At 41.7% G+C, this 15,807-nt stretch overlaps 1 protein-coding gene across 1 annotated transcript in view; it reads left to right on the top strand.

Annotated features, from left to right (window-relative positions):
* Positions 1 to 7,142: 7,142 nt before the first annotated feature.
* Positions 7,143 to 15,807, top strand: part of LOC117282848 — a 68,328-nt gene continuing 59,663 nt past the window's right edge. Inside the window, exon 1 of the mRNA XM_033754206.1 lies at positions 7,143 to 7,602. Within this exon, the coding sequence (XP_033610097.1) occupies positions 7,527 to 7,602 (76 nt within the window). The 5' untranslated portion in view covers positions 7,143 to 7,526. The remainder of the gene's footprint in view (positions 7,603 to 15,807) is intronic.

Raw genomic sequence — 15,807 nt, 5'->3', positions numbered from 1 at the left:
ATTTCCTATCCAGAATTGTCTAAAACAAGGAGATGCTCTATCGCCACTCCTTTTCAACTTTACAATATGCCATTAGGAAGGTCCATGGAAACCAGGTGGGACTGAAATTAAACAAGACACATCGGCTGTTGGCCTGTGCTGATGATGTGGATCTACTGGGTGATAATGTAGATACCATAAAGAAAAACCACGAACTTTAATTAACACAAGTAAAGAGGTTGGTCTAGAAGTAAACACTGAGAAAACTATATATGTTGCTGTCTCGTCACCAAAATGCAGGGTAAAGTTATGATATAAAAATAGGAAACAGATGTTTCGAAAATGTGGAACAATTCAGATATTTGGGAACAATGATAACAGATCAGAACCTGATTCAGGAGGAAATTAAGAGGAGATTGAACTTGGGTAATGCTTGCTACCATTCAGTCCAGAACCTTTTGTCTTCTCGTCTGCAGTCCAAAAACATAACAATTGGAATATACAAAACTATAATTTTGCCTGTGGTTCTGTATGGATGTGAAACTTGGTCTCTGACATTAAGGGGGGAACATAGAGTGAGTGCATTTGAGAACAGGGTGTTGAGAATATTTGGTCTGAAGAGAGATGAAGTGACAGAGGAGGTTGGAGAAAACTGCATTATGAGGAGCTTCATAATTTATATTCTTCTCCAAATATAATTAGAATGATCAAGTCAAGGACAATGAGATGGGCAAGACATATAGCATGAATGGGGGAGAAGAGGAATGCATATAAGATATTTGTGGGAAAACCAGAAGGGAGGACACCACTGGGAAGACCAAGGCGTATGTGGGTGGACCATATTAAAATGGATCTTAGAGAGATAAGATGGGATGGATTGGATTGATCTGGTTCAGGATAGGGACCAGGGACCATTGGGGGGTAATAAACTTTCGGGTTCCATAAAATGCTGGGAAGTTCTTGAGCAGCTGCACAATTGGCATCTTCTGAAGAAGGGCTCAGCTCCATGAGTGAGTGATTGGTGACTGTATGATTATGCGAGTATTGCTTAGTAGTGAACCTCTGGTCTGTATACCCCTTGGCTTTAAGCCATATTGGTATAAAATTATATTAAATTAAAACTGAAGTTAGTTGATAATTTAAATTTAATGAAGATTAAAGTGAAAAGAATTTTAGTACTACACCCTTGTGTGTATGGGTTGGTATTAAATTGTCAAGTTACTTATTGATTAATAGTTCAAGATGGTTGAGAATGCTTATTTGACAAATCTAATGGTACACTGGCTATCCCTTTCTCGATCATCACATTACAACCACACCCACAACTACAGCATACCTGCAATACCAAAGAAGAATCAAGATGGGAATTCACAACTATCTTCAACTATTTATTCAACAGTATGTAACTTGACAATTTAATACGAACCCAAACACACAATGGCGTAGTTCTAAAATTCTTTTAACTTTAATCTTAATTAATTTTCAACATTTTTTTATTGCTAGTGGGGTGGGATTAAGTCCCTTGTACTGCGGCTACTTCTGGCCCATTGTACTAGCGCTAGATGATAGGCAAGGGTGATTGTGGAGCAGTTGGTGGAATGAAGATTGGCAAGGGAAACCGAAGTACTCGGAGAAAACCTGCCCCAGTGCCACTTTGTCCACCACAAATCCCACTTGACCAGTCCCAGGATCGAACCCGGGCCGCTGCGGTGGGAAGGCAGCGACTAACCGCTTGAGCTATGGCACGGCCCTACAAGGCACTTAGTCCCACCACACTAGCAATAAAAAAAATGAATGGTATGAATAATGATTTGCTGATACTGAATATACTGTAGATGTCTGTTGTACATATTTTTGCCTATGCCCACCTACACCTTGGTCTTCCCAGTAGTCTCTTTCCTTCTGGCTTTCCCACCAATATCCTATATGCATTCCTCGCCTCCCTCATTCGTGCTACATGCCCTGCCAACCTCATCCTCCTTAACTAGTGACATTGAACACAGTTCAAAAATAGAAATAGGTGGGGGGGGGGACCTCTGCAGTACAAGAGATCTGTTTGTAAAAGTATTTATTGCTACTTTAGCGAACAAAACACTGGGGGGGAGCACTCAAAATAGTTGCTATGTTAGCATACCTTCTTACCGATTGTGCTCTCGGCCATTTTAAATTTAGTTAATATAGGATGCGTAGAGATGGAAGTAGCATTGCACCGTGGTGTCATGGCGGCCATGTTGCCCACCAATGACATGGGAGTGTGCTGGGCAGCCCCTGGCCACTTTTGGTTATTTAAGGGCAACATGGCCGTTCTGACTCTTGTGAAAAATAATTGTAAAAAAAGACCCAGGCAATGCCCATCCGGCCCTCTGTAGCACATTCTTATAAAAATCTTATTATATTAAAGCGGACTCCCCGTGATTCTTAATACATGTCTTAGCTTAAATCTGAGAGTATACTGATAATGATCAGTACAATTACTTCTTTGACTTTTCTTACATATGTATTTTATATAAATATAGGAATGCTGTTTGTGAAGTAACAGACGCCTTGCACAAATCTTATTTCTCCCAGCTTTAAGAGCACTGTAACTGACTATGGGTATTCTTTTTTGCTATTCTCAGACAGGATGTTCATCATTGTTGCCCGTTGGTCATCTTACAGTTTACAGTCCCAAAAGATATGTTCCTCCGTTTGCAGCCCATCACCACACTTGTATTCTGCCCTGAACCCAATGTTAAATCTTACTTTAAGAATGGTGTGGCCTGCTCTCATACGGTTTGCTGACACGAAGGCACGACGGTTTATTTTTATCACGCGGAACTACGGAAACGAACCATTCCTGAAGTACCTTTCAAAGTAGCTTTCTCCTCGGTCCCATTCGTTGTTTTGACAGACACTGTGAAGTTCTTCTTTGCCGTTCTTTTTCCACTGGGTTTTAGGATCTGCCGCTGGTAATAACAATTGACTATCTCTACTTTCTTTCATTGCGTGCTTTGCCTCCGAGTCGGCCATCTCATTAACTTCAATTCCGCAGTGCCCCCGGGATCCAGTAAAATTGAATTCTTCCTTGTGATAGCAGTCTCTCTATTTTCTCTTTAAGAGCCTGGGTAATGTGGGATGTGTTGTTCATTACAGAGGAGTTACTAATACATTTCAACACGCTTGCTGAGTCCGAGAAAATCATGAAGTTTTGTTCCGAGTCGATTTTTTCGATGATTTCTGGTGTTTTGCCAATTGCTAGTGTTTCCGCCATGAATGTGGATGCCATCTTAGCTGTCCTGATTTTCCTGCTACGACTATGTTATATCTATCGATGTGAATCCTACGAATAGTCTGTCCTCCATTTTTAAACCGTCCGTGGCGAAACCTTTGCTGGTTCTCATTGGCCGCTGTGACATCACGAAAGCATTACTACTGCCATCTATATGTGGAGGCAAATCTAATGCTGAAAATGACCACCTCCAATACCGAGAACACGATCTGTAAGAAAGTATGCTGTCATAGCATTAGCCTACACGTATTGCTTCTCCTCCAACTAGTTCATAGAATTGCAATAAATAGTTTTTCACCCTAGCGTAGTGTTTGAGGTACTATGCTACAAGCCGGAAGATCGCGGGTGCAAGTCCTGATGAGGTCACTGGATTTTTTTAATTGACCTAATCCTTCCAGCCGCACTATGGCCCTGGGGTCGACTCAGCCTCTAACAGAAATGAGTACCAGGAATTCATTAAATAATTTTCCTGGGGAGTAAAGTGCAGCCGGCGCGTAAGGCTGACAACCTTGCCGCCATATTTGAGCCGATTGTCTAGATAATGTGGGACCCTCAACGTCTCACAACCCTATGGGCCTTCACGGCATGTTAGAGGGATGGATTTACTTTTTTATTTACTTTTTACATCTCTTATACTGCAGAGCTTCTTATTACGTTTTTAATTAGTTTATTATCACTTGTCTCATATCCATCAGGAGGAATTTTCTCACCAGTGTCTGTACGAGTTAAGTACGAGTGCGAACGTTTCATTTACATCAATCCAAACCTCCTTACTCTAACGCACTGGACACTGTGAACTATAATATACATAGAACACTTGTGTTTAGGAAAGCTGAAGGTGAGCAAACTTGAAAGAAAATTCTGTTTCCGGCAGATATACTTGTACGTCTTTTGGCTTGTTTTGGACTTCATCCATCGTCTGGTATGCAAAATACAAGGCAAAAAAAGTACAGTATACACCATCGTCAGAATCCTTTCAAGTCTATGAGATATACTTGTATACAACTTTATAAATTTGCTCACAACTCACACTTGAAAGCCATGCAGAATACAGTTTTTTGGTTACATCACTGTATTATAAATCATAAAAAAAATGTAATTTGGTGATATTTTTTCGAAGTTTATCTTGACAGTTCTGTCAACATGTAGTATAGGATATACTGTTTCCAGTAGAGCCCCTCTATAACTTTGCACCTTTCCGTTTGATGCACTGTGAGAAATATTCGTAGTTTATGTAACGGAAGCGTTGTTATCTCTGATGACTATGGTAACATGTATTTCAGGCCCGCCTTCTTCACCTTTAGCTTCATTGATATTTGTAGTGTGTGGTGTTCAGTTTTTCCTGAACTGTAATATTCAACAGAATTTAAACCTTGTATATAGCAAATAGAAGTGATGAGTATAGGTTTTAGGAAGAAGATTATATCACAAGACAATTTCAATTCAGTTCTTTATTATTTATGTGCCGAGTCAACAGCCGCAAGGCCAATTACAGACAGAGCACAGTGCAGATGAAAGTAATTACATTATAGACAAACTTATTAAAGTCAAATACAAATTACAGGTAAGTACTTGGAAGAAACAATATTGAAGGAAAGTAAACAAACAAACAAATAAATGATAATTATAACAGTAGTAATAATTTCATTATCATTAAACTAAGTGTTATTAAGAATTGAGTAATGAAACATAAATATTTAATTAAGAAATAAATAGTATAGATTTTCAGATGATGATAATAATAATTCATTTTGTTTTATTGGACATGCAAATAATAAAAATACTAACAGTTATACTATATTTAAAATTTGTTTGGGTAGAACATTACTGGCTCCGAATACGTCAACCTCCCTGCACACAACATTAGCAGCTGCTGCGCATCTAGCAGAGGGACAGTTTTACCAGTTTTAAGATATCGTTTAAGAAAGAAGTCGAAATAGGTCAGTGTGCAAGGCACTAGGATGGACGGATGGGGTTCGATTCCTGAGAGCGGTAAGAGCTTTTCTCTTGTCTATAGCGTCCAGACCGGGTCTGAGATCCACCCAGCCTTTTACCCAATGGATGCCGGGAGCTCTTTCTTCGGGAATAAATCGTCAGAGGCCTGAAGCTGGGCACTCACCTCCATCTAATGTAGAGGTCAAGAATGTTTAGAGTCATACCCTTACTCCCCTGTACGTCTTGATGGCCTAGGCTTACCTCCATGAACTTCTCCGTTCACTTCGGTTTCTCTAGATCTTACACATTCGGTAGGACTCCTTGGGCGGGTCATCAGCTCGTCGCAAGGCCTCTACCTGTACACAAACACAGAAAAACGCACACACACAAACTAAACATCCATGCCCTGAGTGGGATTTGAACCCACGATCCCGGTTTCCAAGCGAGCGAAGATAGTACATGCCTTAGACCGCTCGGCTACCGTGACCGGCTTACTTTTATATTGTAGCTGACATAATATATGTAGGACGTCAATGGCTAATAAACCACAACTTCAGTCTACGTCCAAAGAAGAAGCAAGACTCTACAGTATGGCTACAGTAGACATACACTATATCAGGCATGTTCAACCTGTCGATTGCGGGACCATTTTTGGTCGATATCATAGGCCTATAAGGAAATTATACGTGAAACGCATGTAAATTCACTTATAATATAATATGATTATATTCAGATTTTGAAGGGAAAGGGGCGCGGATTTTCATCCCAATACGTTGAGAAGTAAAATCCGAGTGTTTGCAGAGGCGTGAGGTTCTGACGTCCAGAAACTCTCAGGAACCCTCTTCAGAACAGTTTGCCTCCCTAATTTTTCCTGACTGGCTTAGTTTAAAAATTAGGAGGTATTTGTAATTTCCGGAGTTCATTGCGATTTTGAGCCTTAAGACGCAGACGGCGTCCTGTTCAGGCCAGCGAGTGATAATGGCCAGAGCTTGAGGCTGTTGCCCTCTTACTCGAAGATGAAGAGCTGCACAAAATGCCGAAGCTAGAATGATGCAAAGATTTGACGCCGTCTCAAAACAGAAATTTTCTAAGGAAAAGCCTTTGGCAGCATCCGGAGGGACGGGCAAGAATTGCCGTATGTCACCTCCTGAGTGCTGCTTCTGGCATTTATCTCAGCACGCATGTTAATTTTAATAATTAGTTGCTGTTCGTTATAACTGGCAGGTTATAATGAACAGTTATATACGTTAAGGCAGGTGGTACACCTCGAACACATAGGACCATTGGGCTTCAGAGAACTGATCGTGAATACAGAGACTTTTTATACGTACGAATGAGTTCAAATAATATAATTTTATTATAAACAGAAGTCGGTATAGCGACGGGCTACGGGCTCTTCGGCCCGGGTTCGACTACTGGGAGTGCAATTTTTCTTGTCCAAATCGTCCAGACCGCCCCACCCAGCCTCCTAGTCAATGGGTACCGGGGCTCTTTCTCCGGGAGCAAAGCGGCCGGGGTGTGAAACTGCCCACACACCTCCATCTAGTGCTGAGGTCAAGAAATGTGGAGCTATACCTCCACTCCCCATATGTCTTTATGGTATATTGCTTTTGTAATTAAGTGCGGGGACACCTTTGTCTTTCACTCGAACAAATAGTAGCGAACAGTATAAGACCCACAGCTGTAACTCACACTACTGGACGTCAACACTTAATTGGCCTCCTTCGGAAACTGGTTCCACCTTCATCATCAGGTGTGCAAGTGGGGGGGGGGGATCCTACTCATTTGGGGTCCAATAGTCAGAGCCAGTCTTCATCACTGGACAAGGACAATGTCCCGCATAACATACGTGTAAGATAACAAACATAACTTCGCCACAAACTGTTTCCCCTTCTCCACCGCACCCCGACCGACGTCCGGGCCCCCAGACACTGCCTGCATTGTTCAGTCGGGAGTGTTGCGGTCGGGGCATAAATATGGCTAGCTGCTTAATTAAGCACAGGGACTTTACCGTACTTAACAGTTACTGCATTAAAACTAGGAGACATTAAAACACATTGAAGTCATTACAGAGTTTTCCAAATACTTTTGGAACATAACGTGGGAAGATGTAGCTTTAGAAGACCAATATAACAATGCATTTTTGTTCCATTTAAGTTCCACAAAACTGTGAAGGAAACTAGTTTACTCAGTGCTTTGTAGTACGCAGTCCGCCCGGACATTCCTGACAGACTGGGAGGGGAAGTGTGGTGCCAGGTCCAATTCCCCCTCTGCATCCTACCCTTTACTCCGCTTACTCATTCATGCGCCACTTCATTCACATCTCGTGCGCCGGACGAAGTGGATGTGTTCTGATATGGCAGTGATGTCCAACCGGCGCCTTTGTTCTAGCGTTCTTCTGGTGGGCCTGCTCCACTCCTGTAAGTAGCATTCCACACATTGGTGTCTCCATATTCCAAGTTTGTTGCCTACGTTTGTGTTTTTTTGCTGACAGTTTACTTAGGAAACAAAATACGTGGTGTTCGAGGATACCACCACAAACTTCAGTTAAGTATCTCTATATTAAACGCCCAATTTTGTTAGATGTCGTTAGTCGCCTCAGGGGAATGACGGCTTGGAATCGTGTCAGTGTCTTATTGAAGTTGTTTATTAACTACACCAGCGTCCTCATATCATGCAGTAAGGACTGTATGTACTTCACAGAGTGTTCAATTGTCGAAGGGGGCGGTTACCGTCTGAAATTTTCAAACTTGCATCCTAGCTCTTGATTTGCTTCGTGGTGATTCAGAATATTTGAGTGCGGATGAGTGCAGCTACACATGGTCATTTCCCTTTAATGGAAACATATTCCCTGAATGACTATATTAATGTAGTAAACCATTCTAACCTATAAGGGTTTTCTCACCAGTGACTGTTTTCGGGAACGTGATAGATTGTTATTACCATTTTGGAGGAACATTCTGCCACCATCTTCATGAAAAGTCTTCTTCCATGAATAACGAGACAGCACGTTGAAGATTCTTCGGCTACGCTGACGAAACGTGTTGCTCCGAAACGTTGGTAATGATCTACCAGACTACATGGCGACACATTCCAGACGTTAGCAATCTTCGTTATAACCCATCTAACTCCCCTAATCTGCCACCGAACTTGAATTTTACAATAGAATATCCTTCTGAATTACATAACTGGCCACATTATTTTAAGGAGTTTTTTCCTGCCGTGTATTTTTTTTTAAAGTGTGTGAATCACAGTTCGAATTCCTCCCTCCATGCGAGTATTTTGTGAGGTAACAGCTGAAGATATGCAGATGGCAGCACCTGTTCTGTCTTCCGTTCACTTTGTTTCAGCGGATGATGAAACTTAATGCGTTGACCCTAATATTTATCCATCGACTTTTGCACAACTGTATAACGTTTACAGTTTTGTTTTCTTCATAAGAGAATCATAACAGCAGTTACGAGGGTAGAATGTCGTACAACTTCCAAGAGGTGTGATATTGTTCTGAATGGTCATACCCCAACAGAATAAAAATTGATGATGTAAAGGACAGGTTCTACTGAAAAACTAGAACCTGTATTCTGTAAATTCCCAAAATACGATATGAAAATTTTGTTAGGAGATTTCATTACCGAAGTAAGTAGGGAAAACATTTTCAAACCAACAGTTGGGAATTAAGAGTTTACACGAAATTAGTAATGATAATGGAAAAATTTCCACATCTAAAAGTCTTACTGTCAAAAGTACGATGTTCCCACATGGTAAAATACTATATAAATACTATATAAATTTACTTGGACATCTGCTGAAAGAAAGAGTCACAACCAGATTTACCATATTTTGATAGACAGGAGGCGACGTTCAGGTTCACTTGATGTCCGATCGTTCAGAGCAGCAAATTGTGGTGCCGACAATTATCTGGTAGTGGAAAAAGTTAGGGTGGGGGGCCCTCGCAGTGAGTAAACAGACAACTCACAGAGTGTAGTGGTTCAGTCTCAAGAGATTAAACGAGGTACAGGGCAAAGAGAGGTATTGTGTTGAATTTTCAAATACGTTCGCAGCTTTAAAAAACTTAGACGCTGAGGTGGATATTAATAGAGTTTCATCCAAAGAGAGTGTAATTCATCACGAAATGAAGAAGCGTAATCCATGATTCGACGAAAGATGCTCAGAATTATTACATCAAAGGAAAGAAGCCAAATAACATTGGTTACAGGATCCAAGCAAAATAAATGGGGATAATCTGGACAATATAAGACATGAAACCAGTAGGCATTTCAGAAATAAAAATAGGGAATATCTGGAAGACAAAATTGATGAACTTGCAATGAACAGCAAAAACAAGAACATTGTAGAGACCTGTATAGAGGAATAAATAAATGACTTTAAGAGTTGTCACCAGCCTAGAAGTAACTTAGTGAAGGATGAGAATGGTGATCTGCTTACAGATTCCCACAACATTTTGAATAGGTGGAGGAACTACTCTGTTATTGAATGTACATAGGGTCAGTGATGAAGAAAGCAGTCTTCTGGGATTTGGCACCGTGTATATGTGGTGTTAACCGACGTTTCGGAGGAACGTATCGCCTCCATCTTCAGGGTAGAAGGAAAAATATAAGAAATCCGCAAGCGAAGAGACTGTGAGAACCGGTCTCGGAAAAGAAGTAAAAACTACAATAAAATTGTTGCACTTAAGACGGTATTTGTCCATATATATTGTGTGAGTGTAACAGGATGCTGAAATATAATATTACTGATCAGATCTTTTGCATTCGTCAGATACTAGAGAAAGAAATTGGAGTATAGTGAGACAGTACATCAGCTATTCGTACACTTCAAGAAAGTCTATGATTCAGTTAGGAGGGAAGTATTCTACAACATTCTGATATAGTTTGGGGTACCCTTTAAACTAGTTAGGCCGATTAAAATGTGTTTAAAAGAAACTTGTAGTAAAGTCCGTATAGGCCGCGCCATAGCTCAAGCGGTTAGTCGCTGGCTTCCCACCGCGGCGGCCCGGGATCGATCCCGGGTGTGGTCAAGTGGGATTTGTGGTGGACAAAGTGGCGCTGGCGCAGGTTTTCTCCGAGTACTTCGGTTTCCCCTGCCAATCTTCATTCCACCAATTGCTCGACAATCACCCTCACTTATCATCTGGGGCTGGTACAGTAGGCCAGAAGTGGCCGCAGTACAAGGGACTTAGTCCCACCCCATTAGCAATAAAAAAAATCCAACTACTTCACTTCACCTGACCTGCACCCAGCCGGCCTGAGATCCTCGCTATGTAGCTTTGGGGCGGACCCAACAGAAAACACCTCCAACAGTCCCTCTGCTGTTATTACGGGCTGTTGCCTAGCGATAACCCGGATATCATTGACGTGTTTACCGGTCATTACCAAGCAACGCATGTTCCTTCTCGCGATCGTTGCATAGCAACGGCACATGTCACGGTATTAATAACTATAAATTTGTTTTCTAAATCTGTTCATATTTCGATATGAGATATTCTTATCGGGCAAGGCTCATATGAGATGTAGATGTTACTTAGCGTGCAGTGAGGAATGTTAGGATCAATATAGAATGGCGAATTTGGAGGATGTGGAAGGAAGCGGCCGTGGTGTATGGAAAATAAGCAACGAGGTGCACATTGACCTGTACATCTGGCGTGACTCTGCTCAGAACAAATACGTTTTCTGAGGAAGTACGGAGCTGGAGCGGTGAAGCAGAGATTCTCACACAGAATTTAGGAAGAGAACTTCTCAGAGGGCTGCGGCTTGAAATAATGAATCGGGAGGGAAGTGTAGAAATTGGCCCTGGGAAACGAGGACTGTTGATAAGGATGATGTAAAACTGACTTAGGATCGGGTCCAACTACAAACTGCTTTTCTTTTGTCGTAGATGAAACTTTGGGTTGGGTTACTCTACCGGGGAGGTGGAGACTTTGTTTAGTTGCGCATTCGGCTTCCGGAACCGGGGAAGCCACGAATGACATCAGTAACTTTAGCCGACCTCGGGGGTGAGATTCGAAACAGATTCATGCCAAGTTATTTAACTCTGAGATAAATGTACTTCTTGTTCGGATTTCAACTCATTTAATACCGGGCCACAACAGTACTACTACCTTCGCAGTGTGTGTTTGAGGGTTAACACTTTCTTCAGAATGAGTGAAAGGGTTCTACCTCTGGACTAGGCTACGACTGAATTCGTGGATACTGCTATCCACTGACAGGGAATATCTTGTCCCATTGCCCCTTTTTCGAATCCCACGCCCCACATGAACTCAAATTTGACACAGTTTAATTTGAGTGCAATGCTGTATGGATGATGTAAGCAAAAGAAGTCGTGCTTGTAAACAAACGTTAGTGATAAACGTGTGATAAAACTAGGAAGGAAGGCTGTAGTTAATTCAATAGACACCTAATTAATCAACCAGCTGAGTAACTAACTAACGTCATGGAGCTGAGCCCTTCTTGAGAAACCGCCAGTCACGCAGCTACTCAAGAACTTCTCAAAATTTTATGGAACCCGAAGATTTATTACCGTGTTCACAAGAGCCTTCCACTGGTCCCTATCCAGAGCCAGATCAGTCAAGTCCATACCACCCAATCCTGTCTCTCTTTATATCCATTTTAATGTTAACCACCCACCTATGTCTTTTTTTATCTTCCTAATGGTTTCTTTCCTTCTGGTTTTGCACCAGTATCCTATATGCAATCATCTTCTCATCCACTCATGCCAGATGTCCTCTCCATCTCGTCTTCCATGATTTGGTCATTGTGATTGTGCTTGACGAACAGTATAAGTTAGGAAGCTCCTCACGAGGCCCCTTTTTTCAGCGTCCGGTCACTTCATCTGTCTTCAGGCCAAATATCCTCCTCAGCACCCTGTTCTCAAACATTCTCAGTCTGTCTTCACCCCTTAGTGTAATTCAGGAGACGGTTTCCTTATAAAGCAAAATAATAAAGATATTCGTTTTTCATATTGTCCCGTGACTTATAGGCGGGCTATGGAATGAATATTCAATTTATTGACCACCCGTATGCACCACACTAAGTACAGTTTACAGATCACTGACACACACCGGCTAGTGTCCTCAGTCTATTACAGTCTCCACTAGCGACTAACTGCTCATTTGGAACTGCGGAACTCTACTGACTATTCTCAAAGTCAGAGCCAAAGTTACGTTACGACCGACGGTCAGTCGGCCAGTCGGCCAGTCTGACTTTAAGGCAAGCACCCATTTCGGACTTAAGACAAGATTTTGTTTTCTGCTTGACAGTTGTGGGTTTCTTGATGTGCGGTGAACCTGAAATCTGTTTAGTAGCTTGTTCGCAAAAGTCCGCAATTGGATGCTTTCCCAAGCCAGTTCAAGCCAATCTGTCTCACACCCTATCCATCTAAGGCATATTTTAATCTTATCTTCCCAGTTATGTCGAAGTCTTCGAAGTGGTCTCTAACCTTGAAATTATGTATTCTTTTATGATCTTCCCCATACATATTATATGCTATTCATCTTATCATCTTTGATTTAACCATTCTAATTTAGTCGAAGAGTAAAATTTTTTAGGCTGCTCATTATGCAGTTTTCTTAAAACGAACAAGTTTCTCGGGAGTTTGTTCTCTAAAATGTACAGTATCTCTATTCCCTTAGAGGACTGGACGAAGTTTCACAAACACGTAAAACGAAGGCGACATTTCACACTTTGAATTGAGGTTAGGTTTTATAATATAATTCAGAGCTCTTCTAAATTTAGGCAGTGTATATTACTTTACCCCCCGTTCCATTTCGCAGGTCTTCTTGATGCATTTCAATACCTCTGCAACAAGTTTGTACAACTCCCTTGAGAACACCATGCGCAGAAACAAAAGCAGATTTTGTGCTACTGTCAAGGTTAACGTAAAAGTGTACTCTTTTTTTTTTTACTGAGCGTTATGCAACTTGTTTTTCCAATGACCTTGGACTGATATTCCATGCCAGGTAATAAACCCGTGACTTTGCTATGGCCAGGTTATATTGAAGTTGCAAACTCATCACTTTGATAACGGGATCCGAAATGCTGCGCGACTAACAACATATCTGTTGGAAAAGTGGAGTCCAGTAATTTTTGTTTTCCACTCAGGGTTCGAGCAAAACCCTTGTTTCTTGTGACTACAAATATAATTTTGGTCAACCTGGTGGTCATGGTAGTTTACCCTCTTCCGAAGGTCGGTACTTGGCATTTATTTCACAATTCAATTTCATTGATATTTGGAAAGCTAGCCCACAATGTACAGTTCTGGCCAAATTTCGACCCTAGAGAACGTTGAGTCAGTATTTTATGAAGACAAACCTCTCGGTCATTATTCACGTTTAATTGCCCTTGTCTGAAATATCTATGATGGTACATCATACCCAGAGTAGGCAACCTGACGGAATAAATGCCCTCTGGTATGTACTTTTGGTTCCATTCGTGTAACTTCATAATGATGATAAACCTCAAAAGTCTTTGACTCAGTATGGCTATTACTCGTGTGGCCCATCGCAGTGGCCTCGCGGTCTAAGGCATGAACTGTCTTCGCCCGCTCAAACGCTGGTATCGTGGGTTCGAATCTCACTAAAAGCATGGATGTCTGTATTTATTCTGTATTCGTGCTCTTCTTCGTGCAGGTAGCGGCCTTGCGACAGGCTGTACCCTCGTCCAAGGAGTGCTGCCGACTCTGTAAAAAGTTTAACAAACTGAAAAAGCGGCCAAGGTCCAACAAAGGGCTGTAGAACCATAGACAGAGACAGACAGATAGATGTTACTCCTGTGCCATTGCGATCCCAACCGGGGGCAGAATTTCTAGACAGGTGTGTTCCATTTATCTCCTGTTCTTTTGGCAAATTACACTATGGGCCACAAAATCCAACAAACAGCTTTTGATTATACAGTGTTCATCAGACGTTATACATACACGCTAGTGGCATATTGATAGCCAATAAACGGAGAACCAACCAACAGGCAGAGATAACCGACTGCCTTGTAGCCTAATTAACACACTATAATGAAATAAAATCATAGCTAAGAAATTTGTTTTGATACATATTGTGGCCGCTGGGTTATGACACCTAGTCTAGTAGTGATTACGGTATACCGTGAAAATAGAAGCAGTGTGTTCCTCCGAAACATCGGAACCAATTTGCTGGACATGGTGTCATAAGTTATGATCTACACCGCCTCTGTGAACAACTCTGATATTATATAAATTAATTTTGAAGTTGCAGGTATCGTCACTTCATATTTTTAAGTGTTGGAGTAGACTCGCGCGCCTAACGGAAGAAATAAAAGTATACACTCTTCTTCGTGAGGCACGCGTTAGCGTAGTTTGTTGTGACACTATGCTACAAGCCGGAAGGTCGCGGGTTCGATTCCCGATTAGTTCATTGGATTTTTCAATTGACCTAAACCTTCCAGCCGCACTATGGCCCTGCGGTCGACTCAGCCTCTTAACAGAAATGAGTACCAGGAATCTTCCTGGGGAGTAAAGGGCAGCCGGCGCATAAGGCTGACACCCTTACTACCATCTATAAGCAGACTGTCTAGAGAAAATGTGGGATCCTCGACGTCTCACAAGCTCATGGACCTTCACAACCTGTTACAGGGATAACTTTTACTTCTCTCCACAATGTAGATCCAGACTATCCAACTGGGGGTCCGCTGATCGCATGCTGCCCACCTGTTGCATTGTGCGCTCCGCGACATTTCCATTCCATCCTCCAAAATATAACTCACTGCTTTCCTTCCCTTTAAAAAGAGTTGCTAGTCTTGCAGAAGTCACCTTAACATAAGTCCTGACCAAATATTCCATGCAGTATTTAGTTTATTTCGCAAGACACCAAATAAGTAATTTGAAAGTATGGAGTTAGTTTGAATGTAAGATCATATTGTCATATGATTGGCTATAAACGGGATTTGGAATTGTAATTGGATTTCTTGAACACTTATAGATGGTAACTGAAAACTGCACAATGAGGAGCTTCATAACTTCTACTCTTCTCCAAGTATAATTAGAATGATCAAGTCAAGGAGGATGAGGTGGTCAGGGCATGTAGCACGAATGGGAGAAACGAGGAATGCGTATAGGATATTGGTGGGAAAGCCAGAAGGAAAGATACCACTGGGAAGACCAAGACGTAGGTGGGTGGACAATATTAAAATGGATCTTAGAGAGATAGAATTGGATTGATCTGGCTCAGGATAGGGACCAGTGGAGGGCTCTTGTGAACACGGTAATGAACATTCGGGTTCCATAAAATGCTGGGAAATAGATGGTAACTACAAGTAGTTGTAGCTCAATCGCCAATTCACACACTCTGCAATTCACTACAGCAAAGGAGGAACATAGACTGAGGGTGTTTTAGAATAGGGTGCAGAGGCGAGGAGAATATGTGGATCGAAGAGAGATGAAGTAACGGAAGGCTGGAGAAAACTACATAATGAGTAGCTGCATAACTTGCACTCTTCGCCAAGTTTAATTAGAACGATCGAGTCAAGGAGGATGAAATGTACAGGGCATGTAGCACGAATGGGGAGAAGAGGAATGCATGTAGGATATTGGTGGAAAAGATACAAGGGAAGCGACCACTAGGAAGACCAAGGCATACGCTG

Source organism: Cryptotermes secundus, unplaced genomic scaffold (genome assembly GCF_002891405.2).
Source record: "Cryptotermes secundus unplaced genomic scaffold, Csec_1.0 scaffold1116, whole genome shotgun sequence".
NCBI lineage: Eukaryota > Metazoa > Arthropoda > Insecta > Blattodea > Kalotermitidae > Cryptotermes > Cryptotermes secundus.
This window is presented reverse-complemented; position numbering and strand designations above follow the sequence as displayed.